The sequence below is a fragment of the Xiphophorus maculatus genome, chromosome 5, assembly GCF_002775205.1.
Source record: "Xiphophorus maculatus strain JP 163 A chromosome 5, X_maculatus-5.0-male, whole genome shotgun sequence".
In the NCBI taxonomy this organism is placed as follows: Eukaryota; Metazoa; Chordata; class Actinopteri; order Cyprinodontiformes; family Poeciliidae; genus Xiphophorus; species Xiphophorus maculatus.
In genome coordinates this window covers 17345182-17365455 of record NC_036447.1, presented here as the reverse complement: position 1 = coordinate 17365455, position 20274 = coordinate 17345182, and the positions used below count along the sequence as shown (strand labels likewise).

The following is a 20274-nucleotide window of genomic DNA, read 5'->3' as shown; positions in this document are numbered from 1 at the left end:
AATCACATTTTGTAGTTCCTTGTGGTTCTGATAAGCTGTAGCTTTAAGCAGCATGGACTGCTATAGGGATCTGTAAGGAGGGGCTCTTGCCCAGGGCACCATTCATTCAAGAACCGCTGCTGTACGATAAAAACATATCAGAAAAGTTTTAATTAGGCAGGTTATGATGATAAAAGCCCACAGAAAGGAGACCACTGTGAAAACAAAATGCCGCGGCGAATGCTAACCCTTCTCCTGTCACTTAAGGAGGTCACAGTCAACATACTGTTGCTTTTGTTTGCTTTGTGTCCCTGTTGAAACTTTGTGTTGTAACAGAAAGACAGTGAGAATAATAGTACTGGCGCGGTGGATCAAATACTTCTGAAGCTCCAAAGCCTCAGGGAGTTGGCTGAAGATTGCTTTCTTTGATAAGGTCCTGGCAGACAACTTAGTCCTTCCCTGTGTGTAAAAGTTTAATAAACCCTCATAAACGCCTTGCTTATGACGCTTGAGAGTAGAAATTTGCATGGAAAACAGTTTAATATATTAATCATGTACTGAGTATTATTATTTCGCCCCCAGGTGGTTATTTTTTTTTTTTGTTGTTGCTTTATTTTACTTCTAATTGTGAAGACTGGATACAGCATTTTTTTTTTTATGTCTCTTCCGGGACCAGGCCAGCGGTTCTTCACTTTGAAGTCCGCACTTAAACCTTTAGCCCAGTTGGTGTAGAAACAGCCGGGAGGATTTCAACCGCCTGCCATGGCTTCCCGAAACACCTACCTGCGGAGACAAAAGGAGGAATAGAGGAGGAGAACAAACAAGCAGCTTTATTTCATTTGCGACCGAATTAAACTTCTCGAATGCGAGGGATAGGACAGGGAGCGAAGCCAGGACTGCTTGTTTCGGGACCATATTTACTTCACTTTTACGTTTTCTAATCAGAGCGGCAACATGGATGGTGAGTTGTGTAGGGAAGCTGTTCCAGAGGCCCCCTCTCTCGGCCGCTTTGATGTGCTGCTCCTCAGCTTTGAAGTTGAGAAATGTGGGCTGTGTTCCTTGTTTGTGGGCGAGAAATACGGTATGATAGATAAGAAGCTTGTGTGCGTGCGCGCGTTTGGTAAGGAGCGAGAGGGAGCGCATGAATGTATGAATGTGTGGCTAATATTAAAAACAACAACAACAAAAAAAAAAAACGAATATTTGTCGGGCGGTGCTGCTTCTTCGTTTGACTGGGTTTAAAAAACAAAACAAAAACGTGTGACCGACCCCTCTTCTTCTCCACCCTCTTTCAGATTTTTGACACCCCCAGCGGTCTACATAGGCGAAGAGCCTGCCTACTCTGAGGTCAGTTGTTGAATGGGACAGAGTGCGTTAAACTACCAGCGCTTTCTTGACGTGCATGTGGCGCGGCGGAGCCTCGGTATAAGTCCGCCCGTCGCTGATTTCTTCTCTTATTGGGGACTATATAACCACTCGGGAGTTTTGGACTGATCTACAAATGGACTAAGAGCTCAATTTTTTTTCTTCACTTTTTCATGGGCTTTATTCCGATCTACTCTGCCATGGTATGTCACATTTTCTTTTTCTTTTTTTTTTTTTTTTGTTTACATGCTGTTTGGTGCGTTACTTCGCCATCCGTTTCCACTTGTCCTTGTGGCTACGCTCTCTTAGAAGTTCCCGATCCTAACAGCTTTTGCTTAGCTTTTCCCTCCTCCTCCTCCTTCTTCTTCTTCTTCTTCTTCTTCATCTTCTTCCTCAGAATCAGCTCAGTCGTTGGTAGTTCAGACACGTCTCCGGACTGTAAAAAACATGTTGTAATCACCCGCTCTGATTCATAATAATCACGCACGGTGTAGATACCTCTCCGCTCAAGTTCGTTGCGGCGCACATGGGGAGTCTGTGCGGACAAGTGGAAGTGAGTGGTCGTGTGTGATTGGGAATTAATTGGAGTTGAAGCCTGTGACACGGACTCGTTAGGAGAACACGTGTACGCCGCTATAGTATGCGATTCTATGAAGAGTTACCGTGTGCGAGATGATTATTCTGCTGAAATGGTTTTTGATGTGGCAGATCAATGCACGAAGAGAATGTGGGCTGCAGTTGATCTCTCATTTAGGTTATAAATAGATAAATGAAAGCAGGGAGAAAAAAGGCTTTCATTTTTCCCTTTATCTGTGAACCCTTAGTTTTTTCTTTCTTTCTTTCTTTCTTTCTTTCTTTCTTTCTTTCTTTCTTTCTTTCTTTCTTTCTTTCTTTCTTTCTTTCTTTCTTTCTTTCTTTTTCTTTCTTTTTTTTGAAAGGGACTGTTTACTTGATGTCTGTCTTTTGAAGTTCAGGCAGGATCTGGCTTTGATTAGATCAATACTTTGTGTTTCAGAGTGAAGAGGAGCTGAGAAGCTCCCCCGCTGCTTTTAGAGAGTGAGCGAGGAGGATCTTTTTTTTTTTTTTTTTTTTGGAGGTGGGGGGTGGGGGGAGCTTGGAAGCTGGAGCGGAGGCACCACGGCGGCACTCTCACACAGGCAGCCGGAGCCATGAGCAGGGCGCTCACGGAGCACATCAGCGGTAGCTTCCGAGAAGATGCTCCCCGTCCTCCGGTGCCGGGGGAGGAGGGAGAGGCGTCATGCTACAACCCGAGCAGATCTGGCAAAATGAGAGCCCAGAGTAAAGTTAAAGATCTCCCCACCGACGCTGCCGCCGCCGCTGCTCTTGTCGGCTCCATGCCGCGGAGGAACGAGGATGGACTCGGGGAGCCGGAGGGCAGCGCGTCCCCGGACTCGCCGCTCGTTCGGTGGACCAAGTCTCTGCATTTCCTCCTCGGCGACCTGGACGGCGCTCACCTGTTCAGGACCTTCTTGGAGCGGGAGCGCTGCGTCGACGCGCTGGACTTCTGGTTCGCCTGCAACGGCTTCCGGCAGATGGACTTAAAGGATACCAAAACGCTGCGAGTTGCCAAAGTTATCTTCAAGCGGTACATCGAGAACAACAGCGTGGTGGCGAAGCAGCTGAAACCGGCCACCAAGACCTTCATAAGGGATAGTATCAAGAAGCAGCAGATAGACTCGGCCATGTTCGACCAGGCGCAGACGGAGGTCCAGTCCCACATGGAGGAGAACGCGTACCAGATGTTCCTGACCTCTGACATATACCTCGAATACGTGCGCACTGGCTGCGAGAACGCCGCCTACATGAACCACGGCGGGCTGGGCAGCCTCAAGCTGATGTGCGGATATCTCCCTCCTCTCATGGAGGAAGAGGAGTGGAGTTGCAGTGACCTGAAGGCGAAAGCTTTGGGGTCTGTGGTGGGACTGTCTGCGAAGAACCTGAGGGCTACTGCTACTATCCGGACAGCAGCTGAAGTGCTGGAGAAGACCTACAGGTAACCTTTGCATTCCTGCTCACCTTTCATACACTAGAAAAGTGTCCTTATGGCTCAAAACATATGCAACCTTTGTCAGAATTTTATTCAGCTTAAAAGTACTCAAAGTAGCTGCTGGTTGGTGTGTTTTAAAGACTAGAAATGATGGGAATTATTAGTCCTGATGTATCTGACCTGCCTTTAACCGATCAGAGCAGCGCAGGAGAAAATTGGCTGATTCTGATCCGTGGACGACAGATTGGTGCATTTTTAGTTATTTCACAAATGATTGAGGGGAGAGAGTTAAAGCCACATGATCAAAGGGTCTCAGAGGAACATGCCTGTATATTTGTGCCCTCCTGCCTTGCAGTTAGTCAAGAGGTTGGAGGGGTGGAGGGGGCGGGGACGGGTACAGAACATCAATGCATCTGAGCGTTCCTTTTAAGTAAATGGTGTCTTGCAGGCAGCCCTCTGCTGGTTTGCTCAAGTTTCCTGTGCTTTGAAACCATTCCTCCGGTGCAGGAATGAATTCAGACACCAAAACCTCATGACTGTTACAGCTACATCAAGCAGTGCGATGATAGTTTTTTATTTATATATATATGTATATATATATAATTTGCCCTCTCCGAGCCTTAATAAATTGTGTTTACTGCCACAGAATCTACTTAATGTCTGAAAATTCAAACACAGAGTTTAAGGGAAAAAAAGAACCCTAACTTTTGCCGATATCGCTCTTTTGGTCTGAGATGAAAGGAGAGCTGTGTGGAAAGCATTTGCGTTTTATCTTAAGAAGTCATCCCACACATTGTCCAACAGCTGCAATCTTTTCAGGCCAAGAAGATTTTTCAATATCTTGGATTGGGTGCATGAGGCTTCATCAAAGGAAATTCAAGAACTTGTTTCTTTCTTATTCGACCAAACAAATCTGTCTTATCTGAAGGCAGTCACTGCTTTATACTCTTGTTTGGCTAGAAAACGCCAAGTTTGTAGATCATTTGTACCGTTCATGTCAAATGGGTTTGTTACTGGTAAAAAGGTATGCTGACGTTTTGAAAAGTCTAGCTTTAGTTTGAGATACCTCAGTGTTGGGAAGGCTGACGTTTTAGCCGACTGAATAGAGCATAGAGTAGTGCAGTGCTGCCCTTTCCCCACCTGTTGCTGGCTAAAGGAAGGCTTCCTATTTTTATAGTACTTCAACAAACGACCACTTCAGGTGCATTACAGTATTTAACAGGCTCTTTGGTATGAAAATGGCCGTAGCTAATTCCTCGTGATGGTGGAAATATGTTTCTAGTAGGACTTCAGAAAAAGTTTTAATCTAAATTTGTAGGTATAGCCAGATTTTAAACAAGTAACAGCTTTAAAACTGCTGGAATTTTCTCTGTGAACCGTTTCTAAGATTTAATGAGATGAATGAATGAATTACTTAGTGCTATGTCTCAACAAACTGTTGCTGCACACTGCTCGTCAGCTGGTGAACAGCTGCTGCATCTTTTTTTCTAGAAAGAACCAATTTGGAAACGTGAAGCCGTTGGAAAAAAAGCAGTCAGATCATGTTGTACATTTTTGTTTTGAAACTCTAAAACCGTGATGTTGTTATGCTTTTTTTTTTTTTTTTCTTTTACTCAAGGTTATCACACCGTGGGAATCCCTCGCTGGCCCATACACAGTGGAAAAGTATAAAACAATGTAGTGTAATAAGGTTGTTTGAGTGTAATAACTCGACTCCAGTTTGTCCCCTGAGAGTTTTTTGCCCTTCATGGGAGCAGATGTGAGATAACAACAGTTGCTCATTTGCTTGGAAGTGGCCATGTGGAGAGCGGGGGAACCAATAAGTGCAGGGTTTGTTGACATGTGGGCATATCCTGCTTTCCTGGTGTGATCCCCTGTGTTCTTGTTTTTCCTCTTTAAAAAGAATAGCGGGAGGGAGAGAGAGAGAGAGAGAGACCATCCTTTTACCCTTTCGTCCCCCTTCCCCACTGCCCCTCACCATCTCTGTGGGTCAACCAATTTCCATCTCAAACATGTGGAACTAATTTTGCCACTGCACAGACTCCTCTCGTCACTTTTCGGGGGGACCTCCAACACTCCCAGACTCCAAAGCGGTGGAACGGCACGACAAAACATCCTCGTCTCAGTTCCGCCGCTCCGACCGCAGATCCCGCTCCGCAATGGATTTATGTGCGTCAGTGTTTTCCCTCCTCTTTCATTTCTGTCCTGCGCTTTTATCTCTTCTGTATGAAAGAGGGGGGAAAAAATCCGTCTGACAGAGACTAAGCATGCTTTGGAAGGAGACAGAAAGACAAGAGGAGGGGAAGGGGGAGAAAACAGGAAGGGTGGGGGGGGTCATGAAAGAAAGAAAAGAAAGTTGGGGAGGGGGGTGTGCAGAGAGCCCAGCTGTGCTAAATACCTGACTCTTTGCGTGGACCCTCCAAAGGTCAGATTTGTGCTTGGGGCCTACGGCTTTAGTCATGCTGGGGTTCTCCTCAGCTCTCCCGGCAGAAGGCATTCTCATAAAGAAAGGGGCCCTCCTTCCCCCTTTTTCCCTCTCTCCTTCTCACTCCCTCTCTAAAGCTCAAGTTCCCCCTTCCTCTCCTTCCCTGTCCACCCCTTCACTCCTGGAGCAGGAATGCAACACAGCAGGATAGAGAGCAAAGAGACAGAGAGACTTTAGAAAGGAAGGCATGGAAGAGGTGGCAAAGGGGGGCAGACTGGCTGAGAGAGATGGAGGAGTAAATTCGTCAGGAAGGTGAAAGTGGGAGAGATCAGGAGTCTGGGCCCAACAACAGGCTGCAGTCCTTACATGTTAGAGAGGAAGAACATGAAAGTAAACAGCAACCTGTAGAATAACGCTGATGCCACATTCCTCCTGGACACCTCTCACACACGCCGCTCTAATTACAGAAATCTGCAGAGGACATCAGCAAAACAAGCTCAGAGCTGTTTGACTTTCCACCAACCGGAGCAGGAAAGAGCAAATAAACTGTCACCTCACCCTTCCTTCTCTGTCTTGAAGTCTGGAGATTATGACATTTGCTTTGGTTATTTTTCATATGGATAGATATGGAGAAAAAGGAAGTGGAGGTGTGAAAACATGTTTGAGTTTCTGTTATCTAGAGCTCTGGTTTCCAAACTGTTCAGCTTTTGACCCACCTAAGAACAGTGGAAGAGACATCTGATCCCCAATAATAGAATATACAAACTGTGTCAATTAAACAGGACTACAGTGACACCTGAAACACCAGTAGCAGCCAACATAGTTACTCTTGTCTACTTGAAAATAACATTCTTATGATACATTTTTATTCTTCTCGCAATCCGTTTTGTTCAGTTTAATTTCTAAAGAGGTTTCCTACACTTGCAAATTTTTTTCTCCAACTTTGGGAAACAGTGGTCTAGAAGAAACATCTAAGGAAAAATTGCATTTTACATTGACTTAAATATAAATAAAAAAGTTTTTATTTGATTTACCACAACATTAACTTTTTTCATAAAAGCAAAGCATGTAAGCAAAGGTCCAAGATTCACTTTAAAGGATTTAAATTTACCTTAGGAAACCCAGTCTAGATTAGAATTAAATTTAGGTGTGTTACACTTTTATCTAGAGCTGATTTGACTTAGTCTGTAGGCCAAAAAAAGAAATAAATCACTAAAAACGCAGCCAACTTGAGAATTGTGTTCCATCATTTGTGGAACATCCAGAAAATAAAACCAAACTAGGTAAATGTGTTTAAATATTTCTCAAATGTTATAAAAACAGATAGAGATCAAGCGTTTATTTCCTGAAATCAATTTCCTCTTTGTTTTCTTTGAGGTCTGACTTTCCGATCCCAATTTTCACTGGTCCTCGTCTTTTTTTCTTCTCTTGAGCACTATTGCACAAAAAAAGAAACAAAATGTTACACCTGTTCTTTGATTTTGATAGTAGTAAATTATATTCTAGTCGATGGTTTTACTGACCAAAACCTGGTTGGAGTTTTTGGTTTTATTGTATTTAATAAGTAATAAAGAAATTCTCAGTCCTTGACTGATCAGTCATCTTTCTGCGCTAATCAAGGGAAAGAGATCCAATTTCTTGCCGATTTATTGGTGAATCGGTAAAAAATGGTGTGTGGAATTTTGAAGAGAAAAATCTGTTGAGACCCTTTACACCCACATTTTATTAGAAACCCACGTTAAAAACACATCTTTGGATCTCTCTCAGGTCCCATCGACGAGGAGACCCCGCCAGCCCGTACTTCATCAACTCCGGCTACATTTTCGCCCCCGCCACCAGTGCCAACGACAGCGAGATCTCAAGCGACGCAGCGACAGACGACTCTCTGTCGATGACTGACAGTAGTGTGTAAGTGTTCAGCTTTTATGCAGGTCCTAAAATGATGAAACTGCAGCGTTTTCGGGAGGCTCATTTCCATGCAGCCGATCACAGCCAAAGCTCTGTGCAATTTATTATTTCCATCGTATCTGAATGAGCCCCGGCCAGAAGTCAGTCAACACCTTTCCAGGAAAAAGTCCAGGGGTGTAAAGAAAAATATTTGGCCTTGTAATCCAACAGATTTAGCTTTTCCTTGGGGCCAGGGGACTGCATTGCCGAAGAATAATGGTGTGTAATGTATTTTAATTATCCTCTGTGATTGACTCCAGGTAATTCTATTAATGTGCAGTTGTTACTATGGCCTCAGGGGAGATAACTCTGGGAAAGTCATTACGTCTGAAGGCCTTTTGAAGTTTATTCTGATGTGTTGCAGGCTGGAACAAGGGGAAAAAAAGACATCTTGATGTGGGTGGGGGCGTTGCCTCATTTCCTCAATGTTGATATGTATTCATCCCACCCACCCTTCTGCCACCAGACTTTTTTCTTCAATTTTTTTCATATTATCTAATCGCTTTTCCCTTTTGAAGACCTGCAGGAGTAAGGAGAGTAAAAAGGGGTGTGGGGGGTTGTCCATTCGGTTTCAAGACAAACTCATTGAAAAAATGTTGGCACCAAATGAAAGGCGGCTTACTCACATGGTGGGTCGGTTTCCTGCCACCGGCCTCTGCAGTGTGCTGAGATCATGTGTCTGCGAGGCTTTCACGGGGGCTACTCATTTCTAGACCGCGGGGCAAGACGTAAGGAGCCCCCGCCCCCTTCTCCTCCTTTTCCCCTCCTGGCCAGTCTAGTTTACCCATGCAGCTTCTCTCCTCCATCTTCCAGAGTTGTAAGCAAGAGTGGCGAGGATCCCAAGTGCAAGGGAGTGAGAAAATAAAGTGCACGGAGTATAAAGGGCTTAACCGAATCGCTTTCAGCCTATTGTTAGGTGAGGGGAGCTTAGCAGGATAAGAGGGTGGCTAGCTGCTTTGAAAATGACTTGCACCGCTGAATAGGAGATCCCCATAAAAGTGAGGGCCATGAAACCATTCTCTTGCTGTCCACTCACATGGCCTGGGATATTTTGATAAATAGTGAAATCAGTCAGGGAGGAGTTGATAAGCTTTGTTTGCTGTTAACTTTTTAGTTCAGGTTGGGTTTCCCATAGCTACTTCCTGTTCCTTCAGGGCTTACGGCTTGTTGTCTCAGGTTGTAGTTGAGGAAGCGTTGAATTTGAGGTAGAAGAATCAACATAGGTCACATTGCCAACCTTGTGTCCATGATCAAATCTCTCTGATATCAAATGTGATAAAGTTCCTCAGATGAAACAAATGAGCTAACTGCTGAACAGCATCACTTGTCAAAGTCGTATTCTTTAGCACATCCTTCCCTCCTTTTCATTCCAGAAGACATCTTGATTAGCAGTTAAAAGACGGTCAGCAAATTTGAATCTTAATTTCCCAGAAAAAGAACAAAAAGAGATGGATTTTAGAAAGAGGAGAAAGGGTGGTGGTGGTAGTGATGGTGGAAGGGTGGGATTTTTTTTTTTTCTCTTTTTGCTTATATCTTATTTATGGATTTACTTGGACGCTGGGGAATGCTGCTGCACCAACTTCAAACATTACCTTATCTTACAAACCAGCCTTTTGATGTTGCCGAGATCAGAGGCTCGCTGCAGAGCGCTTGCCAAACGAAGATGGCAGCGGGTGCATATGTGCATGAGTGTGAGATTTCAAAGAGGCAGCAGAAAAAAAGTAGCGATTGGGCTAGGTCAGACACTTCTGAGCGGCCAAAGCGGCCGCAATAATTGGCCGAGAGTAAGTGGCAGCTGACTGGAGGAAGCCGGCAGACAGAATTGGAGGATTAGATTCCCAGAATAAATTCTTAATTGTCCAGAGAGTTTTAGTGTTGCTTGCTAAACATCTCTATTTCATCTAGCTAGATGAACAGCTATAGCTGTAAAGCAAAAAGAACCTGAGTACCATTTGACATGCTGCTTTAGTCTTTTGTAGCTTCAAACTAACCAGATACTGAAAGCTGCATTTTTTCCCCCTCAGTTTGAATAACAGAGTAGATAAATCAGAAAGGCTGTCTTTAGCTCATATTTTCTTTTATGTTTTGTTCTGTGTTTCTGTATTTATCTTGACTTTTAAGAGCTGCCTGAACGTTTGGTTGTATTAATGTCTGAGATGCACTGAAAAGTCCTCTGCTGAACTAAATGCATACATTTTGATGAGGTCCTGTCCATTGGCCAATCTGAAACTCGAAAATTTGAATTTTCGGTTACTAAATCAGAATGCAGTAAGCTGGACAGCAAAGTTGCAATGAAACTTGTTTGAGATGGAACTTTTGAAAACCCCGGCGTAAAGATAAGGGTCTGAATCCTGAAGCGAATATGGAGACTGGTGTTTTTCTAATGCTAGCTATGCTAACAACACCAACCATGTTAATCATGCATAAAGGATACTAAAGAGTTGAAAATTTAAACTCTGCACTAAGTATTCATAGATAGGAAAGTCTGGGATGATGATGATATCTGGTATAAATATTACTATTATTGCCAATAGCTGATGTTTCTTCTCTGCTTTCAGTTCTACACCCCAGTCTTTCGCTGCATTACTTTCACTGTTAGCGACGGGACAAATACCACATGGTACCCCATCCCAAAAACATTATGAAAGTAAACATTGGTTGTTGTTATGTATTCTTTAATGGTGCTTTAAATAAGTTTAAAAGAAAAAAAAACATTAGCAGAGCTATTTTGATACAGTGATCAGCATATTGGAAAAATAAATTGGTTATTATTGGATTTTAGTTACTTTTTACAACATTAAATGTTTTGTATCTTTTGCTTTTATTGCAGAGATGGAATCCCTCCTTACAAGATGTGCAGCAAGAAGCAGCTGCAGCGAGAGATGCATCGTAACATTAAGATCAATGGCCAAGTTACGCTACCCCACTTCCCTGTAAGTTCGTCTTTGTTAGAATCTACATTCTGAGTTTCAGTTTCTTTTCAGAGTATGACAAATTCAATTCCTTGTATATTTCCAAAAAATCCTTAAAATAAATATCTTTGCATACTTCTAATGTCTAAATGTCTCTGTTATATTTCTATCTCAGTTGCTTCTGTGGCTATTATAATAGAAATAGTTGAAATCTTTCTGTCTCCTTAACTACATGTCAACAATCGTCATGATATCAGATTACAGACCAGGAATTCCTCAAGATTGTGTATTTGGTTTAATTTCTTTTTTGTGTGTGTGAACCAGACAGTGTAGGTTGGTTGATTTGAGATATTTTCTGACCTGCTGAACTTGCTGCAAGATGGTTTAAAGAACTGGGTGAAAACAGGTTGACACAGATAAGGATGGAGGAAAGTAAACACACATTTCTTTTGTTTCCATATCCAAACACAGGTATGTTTGTGGAGGAAATGTGTTTGTGTGTGTGTGTGTTTGTGCATGCAATTTTTTTTGTTTTTCCCAGTTTTCTCTCAGTCTATCCTTCTCTCTCTCTGTTTCCTTCTTTTCCACTTGCTCTTCTTTAATGTCTCCCTCCTGATTTGGAGATGGCTCTGTCTCCCATGATGCACCAGCCCCAGGCAGCGGGGGCCCCGTGCAGGGCTGGCGCTCCTTTGCCAGCAGCTCTGCTTTCCTTTTTTCTTCTTCCCTTTATCGTGCCTACAAAGAGATGAGAGAAACAACAAAAAAAAGTCAAAATCAAGAAAGCCAGTGTGCCAAATAACAAAAAAATAGTATGAAATGGAGAAAGAGAAGCCAGCGCATATAGTTAAAGAAAAAGGAGGATAATGTGACTAGAGTACCTCTGAGCTGCCCTGCATGCAGCCTGGAAATAAATTACTACTTTCCTTCAGATCTTCCCAGTATTTGACTCCTCTGTCTTCTTACTCTCTCTCCTCCCATCTTTGCCACCAATGCCACTCCACAAACACACACATCTCAATCTTCTTCCTCTCCCTTCATGCTGTTAATTTTGTCCCCCCCCTTACACACACGCACACTCGCTCTCTTCTCCGTCGATATCTGGCTTTTATTCGGAGATTTAAAGCCGCGTGTCCCTCCCACCCCTAGTGTGCGTTTGATGTTTGACAAGGGCCCTTTGAAGTGTGCTGACTTCAGAGGCTGCCTTGCTGATGGTTTGGTCGGGCTACAGAGGGTACAGGCAGGGGGCCTCCCCTCCGAGCGAGACCAACTGCTACCCCGCTACTGCTACTCCCGTCTTTTCCCCTCACCCGGCAGCTTGGCACTGCCAAGGGCACTGGGCATGAGAAGATCTGGGACGGGATGGGCAGCAAGAAAGGTTCAGGTTAGCTTGAGGGCAAGGGCGTTTGTATTAGGTCCCGTTTTTGGGAAAAGTAACAGGCTTTTTGGAACGAGATAGGATTAGGGCAAGGGCAATGGAATAATGCACCATATTGCATCCATCTGAAACACCAAGTAGTCACACTTGCACACTTGTTAATGTGTCCCTCCCCTCCCTGTGTTGATTACCCCGCAGAGGACACACCGGCTGCCTAAGGAGATGACCCCAGTCGAGCCCTCAGCTTTTGCTGCCCAGCTCATTGCCAAACTGGAGAAGCTGAAGCGTGAGCAGGACACGATGAGCTCTCTGGAGGAGAGGCTGCAGCAAATTCAGGAGGTGAGCATTTACAAATACAGAGCTTTTCCAGAAGTGTTATCTTTTCACACTTTTTATTTTAGTGATCTTTATGTGACAAACCAGCACAAAATCTACTTTAGAATCACATATGTTGCTTCCAAATTTCATTTATATAGAGAAAGGTTTGCCCATTCTTATTTGAAAAATACAGCTAAGGTCAATGAGGCTGGTTGCATAGAGTTTGCAAATGTCCATTTTTCAAGTATGTTCACAGATTATCAATTAGATTTAGGTCTGGACTTTGACTGGACCATTCTAACAAATGCATTTAAGCCACATTTCTGCCACCTCCCTGTTTTTCAGTGGGTTGCTGTGCTCAACGTATTTCTCTACCACACAGTGTTTCATATGTTTGTCAAAAAGTTAAACTTTAGCCTCATTTGACCAGAACACATCCTTCCACATGCAAACCGTATCCTGTGAAACAACAAAAATGTGGAACGTTTAAGGAGTGTGAATGTTTCTGCCAGGCACTATGCCTCCTCAAAAATAGTCTTAACAGCTACTTAAAGCATGCCTCCCACTTTGTAAATTCCAACTTGGATCCAATTAATTTCAGGCAGCAGTTCTAAACTTCAGTACAAATGCCTTTACGCCAGCTTTAGCATGACGAAGAACAGGGTATGCGCCATGGGATTGCAAAGTTTGTCTGGATTTAGCTGCTTCTTCACTTTTCCTTTGTGTTCTCTCCTATTTCATTTGGAAGGAGGAACTTTCAAACTTATGTTTCTAGACACACTTTAAGTGCCTTCAAATAGCACTTAGTTACTCTCCAGTGGCACATTTGCTGAATATGTGTAGTGCCAGTTTCTTTGTGAAGCACAGGCAGATTCTGCATTATAGATGAAGCGCACCCAAAGCCTGTTAGGGAAGATAACAGTGCAGCAAAGGAGAAAACTCACATCAAGTTATTCAGGCATTTGCTCTCTCTGACTTCACAGGACGACTGAAAGAAGTCGATGGGAAGCTGACAGAGAAGTTCCTCAACAATATGTGATTATTGTTTTGTTAATCACTGTTTCTTTTTGGGTTGCAGGAGGACGAAAGGGAGGAAAGCAACGACCTGAGCAGCAGCAGCTCCCTTCATCACCCCCTGCTGCCATCCGCAAGCCAATGTGAGGAAGACCCCCAGGCCATCTTAGACGAGCACCTTTCCCGTGTCCTGAAGACGCCCGGCTGCCAGTCGCCTGGCATCGTCCGGCACTCGCCACGTTCCCGCTCCCCGGATCAGACCGGCGTGCTGGTGTCCTCTGGCCATGCGACTCTGTTTGGTGCTTATCAAGGGTCCGCTAAGGTTCTGATGACAGGCAGGCAGTCCACGAAGCACATCCACCACCACTACATCCATCATCACCATGCTGGGCCCAAAACTAAGGAGCAGATTGAGACCGAAGCAGCTCAGCACGTGCAGTGCCTCTGCCCTCAAGGGGGCGCCAATTACTCCGACTTCACACCTGCGTGAGTGCAGCATCCTAGCTATCCCTCCTATCTATCATTGTGTTTTGCTATTTAAAAGATCTAATGGCTCCATGTTCAATGCTTCAGTCGCTGCAGCACTTTGTCCAGACGACCATTGAAGGCCTCCGATGAGGGTGTGTCTTCACCATGCCTTCCCATGGTTTCCACCGACCGCTCTCAGAATGTTTGGCAGTGGATCCTGGAGAGCGAGAGGCAGGGCAAGCACAAGCCCCACAGGCAAGGGTCGCAACACCACCTGTACAACCAAAAGGTCTGAGTCACGTCCTGTACTGACCCGCATGTTCCTCAATCAATTCAACAGCACTCAAGGCCTAAAGAAGTCCAGTCCTCTCGATTCCAAGATCCTGCCTGCTAGGACCAACACCTGGGGTGGAGCTGGCACCTGCAACGGGAGTCACCTCCGTGGCCATCACCCGGGCCATCCTTTCATTCAGGATCCTGCTATGCCACCCTTACCCCCTCCCAACACCCTGGCACAGCTTGAGGAGGCTTGTCGCAGACTGGAAGAGGTTTCCAAGCCACCAAAGCAGAGGTAGTATGCTTACGCGTGAAGAAAATATTCCTTTCAAGCTGCAGTATGTAACTTTTATAAAAACATGTTTTTTACATGTTTCTTAAAATTATCAAAATTATCGCTATGTTGTGACAGTATAACAAGATAATCTGTGAAACTCGAGCTTCTGTTTTCTCCCAGTGCTCCCAGTACTAACTGCAGAAATACACCACTCAGTCAGAAACAACCAAATAAGCCAGGAGGAGGGTTTTAGCACTGTCAATCACTATGTATGTATGTGCTGCTCATATCCTCCCCCTTTCTCTTGGCTTCACTGTAGCTGGTTAACCATCACATAGCCTGCGACAAATACTAAGGATAGTTAGCATGGCCACTGATAACTACGGATAAACAGTTTTCCTGGAACAGTAAGTTGTTTCTTCACCATTAGCACATTTAGCAGCATGTTCACAAGCCTGATTGACAGTGCTAAGACCCTCCTCTTGTCTCTGATTGGTTGTTTCTAACCGGGAGCGGTGCATTGTGTAGACCCCAATAGTAGCACTGGGAGGAACTGGTGGTGGTTGATTTTTTATTTATTAATTTTTTTTCACAGATTATTCCATCTCTTACTATATTATCACGACATGGTGACATTTTTAACAAATATCGGCAAAACATATTTTTTATAATAGTTACGTACTGCAGCTTTAACATCCTATTGATTGTACCTAAACTGATTGATGGGTTAGGCTCTAATATCGGGTCTCTCTAACAGGCATTCAACAGCGTCTAGCAGCCTTCAGAGAGACAGGAGCCATCCACCTGCTGGAACCAGTGTAGGCTCCTCTCAAACCAACCCTGAAGAGTACGTATTCCTTAGCCCTGATTAATCCCAGCTCTGTTTCTTTACTTTGATTTAGTTGGTTGCTCTTTACTTTTTGCACACTTGCTTTCTAATTTCCCAAATTATATCCGATTAGATTCATATTTGAGATTTGATTTTTGGTGAAGAAACGTGGGCTTCTCTGTTTCCTCCCAGGTGTTCTCACGTCCTTCATGTAATGAGCAGTTGACCTCTCTTGTTTTGCTGTTTTAGTCATTCAACATTAATCCTGTTTAAGTACAACATCCATAAGCCTCACCATTTTCCCAAAGACACATGCACCACCAGAACCAAGAAGAATAACTTTTAAGTAGATATCTAAAAGCTGATTTTATTTTGTATTTTCAGGTCTAAGGAGCTGGTGGTAACATACTTTTTCTGTGGCGAGGAAATTCCTTATCGCAGCATGATGAAGACCCACTGCCTCACCCTGGGTCACTTCAAAGAACAGCTCAGCAAGAAAGGCAACTACCGGTAAATATGCTGCTGCGACGCCACAAATCAAACTACAAACGACTTTGGACTGATTCGAAATTTGTATTTGACTTACAATCTCAAGCTTTCACTTACTGGCACATATTTACGCTGATTCTGATTTCTCTTAATAGCTGTTTTTATCAGCATTTAAAATATGTTGTATGTCTTCATGTTGGGAAATGTTTTCCTTTTTATATTAGGAGTAGAGGCTACATGATGTCATGAGTGTGAAAGGGCCATCACTGTAAAACGAGGTTGAAACAAGCAAATTCCTTTGAAGCTGATATTTTTATTTTATTTTCAAATTATAGGAAATTTAAATGGGAAAAATTAGGTAGTTGTCACAGTACTTGAATTTTCAAAAAGATGATTGAGCAACTTCACTGCACTTATTTTAGCTGCACTGTTATCTGCAGCAAGTCTTGCTCTCTCTCACTCTCTCACAGCCTGAAGGAAATGACATGACATAAATATATGTTCCTACCAAATATCTTCTTACACCTCTGAGCATCTCATTCCTTCTTTTTAGACCCCTGGCCACCTGCTTAACAAATAAATATGTAGCATTAAGGTTAACTTGACTGTAGTGTTTTCACCACCAACTGCTTAAACGGTGCATTCACGAATTGAAAAAAGAGCCGACAAGACTGAAAACCATCCAACAGCGGCTCCTTGGTCCCGATTTTTGGTACATCTCTAACTCTGAATTATGATTAATGACACCTGTTGAGACGGGACAAGAATCACAGCAGATGGACTTTAAAAACTCCCCATTGAGTGTTTTTTTTTTTTTATTTTATGTTTTTTTATACTGCTCTTGTTTGTATGTGTGAAGCACTGGAGCCTGAAAGCTGACAAAGAAACTAAGCCGGGCTCATCCACTGTACTTAGAGCTTTTTCAGAAAGAGGGGGAGAGAAAAAGGGGATCTGGAGTGAATTTTTCTCACATCTGGTCCTGATTTACATGCTAAGGCAGCCTTAATAAATACGGCTTTGAAGCTAAGGTTATTTTATTTTCTGTGCAAAGACCATCGCAGTGCCTTCAAATTCCTCCGCCAGACGATTGCACCAGACATTGAAATCGAACGCTGTGCTAAGCACCTTGTTCTGGTGAAGGTATTGGGCACGGCGATAAAGCCGCCACTGTCGGTGTCACACGACAAAGCCAAACTCCCAACATCAGGACTTTCATAAGTAACTTCAGCTATAAGTACCAACAAGTGCTGAAGATCAGCCGCTGAAGCTACTGAAATACCTGTTTCAGGGGACGACTCTGTGGTATCTCAGCAAGTGAAGCCTCTGCAGTCACATCTGTTTGTTAGGCAAGAGCAGAGGAGAAGGCTCGCAAACAAGCCAGCGCTCCCCCAGCTATCCCATAACTCTTCAGTGAGCCTGTGAGAACAGGGGGTGGGGGATGAAGCGCCTGGCTTCAATGGCAGCAGAATGTGTGGAGTTGGTTAATTTGGACATGGCAGCGGTTCAGCAGAGAACAGTACTCCGCAGCTCTGCCAGACAATATTGGTGCCAGATGTTGTGAGGAGAGAAAAATCCTGCCACATAAAACATGTTCCAGTGGAAAGACTCCTTCTGTCGCTCTGCCTCTGCAACAAAGTGATGACTTTGAACTATTTGTGAGCATAAAATGTAGTTTTATTTATTTATTTAAATGCAGCCAGTTAGATTAAGATGGGTAGTGTGGCTATTTTTGTGAGAAGAATAAAACAAGAAAGATAAATAATTGAAAGCGTTTGAGTCATGCCCAGAAGAAGTTACACAACAGATGGAACTTTTATTTTTTATTTTTTTGTTAGAAATGCAGTTTGATTACAAGCTTTTTGCTTTTTGTCACATTAATGGTGCTGCCTGTTCTGCAGCTGTGATGAAGCAAACCTCCTTCACATTCGTCTGCGATCACAATCAACAAACTACAACGTATGTGTATATTTATGTACACCCTCCCCGTACATGTGTTGTTTGAATGACTCTTAAGCTGAGCTCATAAAACACACGGCTCCCCCTACTTTTTCTTTTTTTCTTCCGTTTTATATTCCGAATGCAGGCACACATGGACAAAATGAGGCATTTTTCCATTACAAAGCTTATCATTAAATCCCCTCCTGCTGATCTTTTTGCTGGGTTTAAAGTAGAGAGTAGAATCATTAGAAACATCAGGAGACTTCACAGCCACTGGGACTGAGCTAGCCTGGGGAGTTATCTCCGCTTGTGTGAAGAAGAAGAGCAGCGGGTTAGCGAGGTGACCCGTGACCTCAAGGAATACCGTCTGAGGCCAGAGGTCCTTCGTCCAAACTGTTGCACACATTTGCTGAACCGCTGCTGCAGATGCACCACATTTTGTGGCCTGCTTCCAGCCGCCAGTTTTTGTGCTGCTCATATTGATTTTGGCGAGTTTTGACAAATTTTTTATGACTTCTACAAGAATAAAGAACTTCATGTTTTTTCTACCCTTCTATCCAAAGAGAAAGTGACTATAGGGCTGTGATTTTACTTCTGACTTCAGAATTTTACATAGTCGAATGCAAAAGTCATTAGCATTATTGTATGTTATTGTAATGTTGATAATCTTCACTTCAGACTTTCGAAATGCTGCCAACATTTCAAAGTTCAGCCTGTTCTATAACAGAGGTTTAAAGAAAATGGAGCAATTTTGCTGAACTATGTTCAACTTTCCTGAAAGTCTAGCTCTCTAAGATCTGAATATGATCACGCTATGCACTTTTACATGGCAAAAACTTAAAATTGTACCAAGTATTTTGCCTTGTATTTAGTGCAGATATCTTAGCACACTTGAATTAGGATGAAACTAATTTAAAAGTAACTTTTCAGCAAGAAATAGGAGGCTAATTTAAGTAAATATTTGATTAATATTAATGGAAAAGTGCTAGCTCTACTGGCAGATTATTTTATATATTTTGCATTCAAAATAGTAAAATAATCTGTCAGTGGAACTAGCATTTTTTAAATCAACATTAATGAATTACTGACTAAAAATAAGTTCCTATATCTTGCTGAAAAGTTACTTACAAGTTAATTTTGTCTTAATTCTAGTGTACTAAGAAATTTGCACTAAAATCTAGGCAAAATATATTTGGTAAGACTTTGTGGAACGTATTTGACAAACTTCAGTACTCTGATCTCATCAGAACATTATTTTACATAGGGTTATTACATGAGAATCTCATACCGACCCCGGCCTGTCTCACTCATCCTGAAAATGCTGCGTCCACACTGAAGAGTGTTGTAAGTGTGAAATAGCATAGTTTCGATTGGAAGCTTTCCACAGTGCGTGTTTGTGTCTGAAGAATCTTGGGTTGTGAGGCAGGCAGTGGAGTGCAGTCTCAGGCAGACTCTCGGGCACCTGAAACGTCAACCTGTGTGACAGAGAGGCCCTTGATTTGACAACAAGCCCAATTAGAAGCCATGGAGACACTGGGAGGAAGGAAGATGGTGGTGGAGGCAGGGGGGGAGGGGTGGCTGCCACAGAGAGAGAGAGAGAGAGAGAGAGAGGGTGGGGGGGAGGTGCTTAAGGACAGCCTCTCATTAACCCTTCAACTTTAATAAGTCCTGGCAAGACAGATCTGCGATGAAGAGCCAAGCGCTCGCGGACGAGCCGTTTTTAGCGGCTCGAATTATCACAGGCGGTGTTTAAACGAGAGGTTCAGCTGTGTTTGCGCAGCGGTGCGATGTGGAGTCAGGCTCTACCTTTGAAGTGTTCAGGGATGGCATTGAAGGCTATGACTAAGTTGTTTTGTACAAGATCCATTTCTGGCTCTGAGAGTGTGAGTGTTTGATTTGGACTAAAGGGAGCGTGTACACGTAAGTAGTCGTGTAGGAGCCTCAAAGCTGTTTAGAACAAGATGAAATGTATCGGTTGCCCTCCTGCTGCCGTTCTGTCAGCTATTGTTTGAGCTTAGTTTTCTTTTCTTTCCCAACACTCACCTACGCGTTTTCTAATCACAAACTTCTCTTTTTGTGTGTCTCTTTTCTTCCTTTCCCTCCTCAGGTACTACTTCAAGAAGGCGAGCGATGAGTTTGAGTGTGGAGCGGTGTTCGAGGAAGTGTGGGAAGATGCCACTGTGCTGCCCATGTACGAGGGCAAGGTCCTGGGCAAAGTGGAGAGGATGGACTGAAAAAAAAGAAAAACAATAACACAAACAACCAGTGCCCTTCCTATGCCCAACCACAAGTTAAGCTTTCCCTTAAGAACTTGAGCAACAGACTCTATGAAAAAACAAACAAACAAAAAAAACCTCTGGACTTTTTTAAAAAAATATTTCTTATTGTTAAGCTAAACAGAGTTAATATATCCAGCACAAGAAACGCGATTGAAGGAAGACGAGCCAATGAAGTATGCCGAACTCAGAGGAGGAGCCGCCCCCTCCCTGACTCGCTCAACCAATCAGCCTTAGATCAATCACACAAAGGGACAAAACTTTGAAGACCAACGCAAGAATCGGAGGCCAGGGGGGAGGAGAGACCCCGACTCCTCTTGAAGATAACCACTGAAGAAACCGTCGAGTTGCGACACGACGGCAGACTGATGGTGTCCT

At 43.5% G+C, this 20274-nt stretch overlaps 1 protein-coding gene across 1 annotated transcript; it reads left to right on the top strand.

Annotated features, from left to right (window-relative positions):
* Positions 1 to 694: 694 nt before the first annotated feature.
* On the top strand, positions 695 to 19956 carry axin2 (axin 2). The gene is made up of 12 exons (XM_014470243.2): positions 695 to 940; positions 1275 to 1547; positions 2360 to 3358; positions 7545 to 7685; positions 10555 to 10657; positions 12210 to 12350; positions 13408 to 13829; positions 13917 to 14066; positions 14152 to 14382; positions 15122 to 15211; positions 15578 to 15703; positions 19728 to 19956. The coding sequence occupies exons 3-12, from the start codon at positions 2514 to 2516 to the stop codon at positions 19852 to 19854; spliced, it is 2376 nt and encodes a 791-aa protein (XP_014325729.1). The 5' UTR covers positions 695 to 940; positions 1275 to 1547; positions 2360 to 2513; the 3' UTR covers positions 19855 to 19956.
* The last annotated feature ends 318 nt before the right edge of the window (positions 19957 to 20274 follow it).

Excerpts from the sequence above, each read along its gene's own strand:
- axin2 (XM_014470243.2), top strand. The coding sequence starts at position 2,514 with ATGAGCAGGGCGCTCACGGAGCACATCAGCGGTAGCTTCCGAGAAGAT. Across the intron at positions 10,658-12,209 it reads TTACGCTACCCCACTTCCCT|AGGACACACCGGCTGCCTAA; the intron begins GTAAGTTCGTCT and ends ATTACCCCGCAG. Across the intron at positions 14,383-15,121 it reads TCCAAGCCACCAAAGCAGAG|GCATTCAACAGCGTCTAGCA; the intron begins GTAGTATGCTTA and ends TCTCTCTAACAG.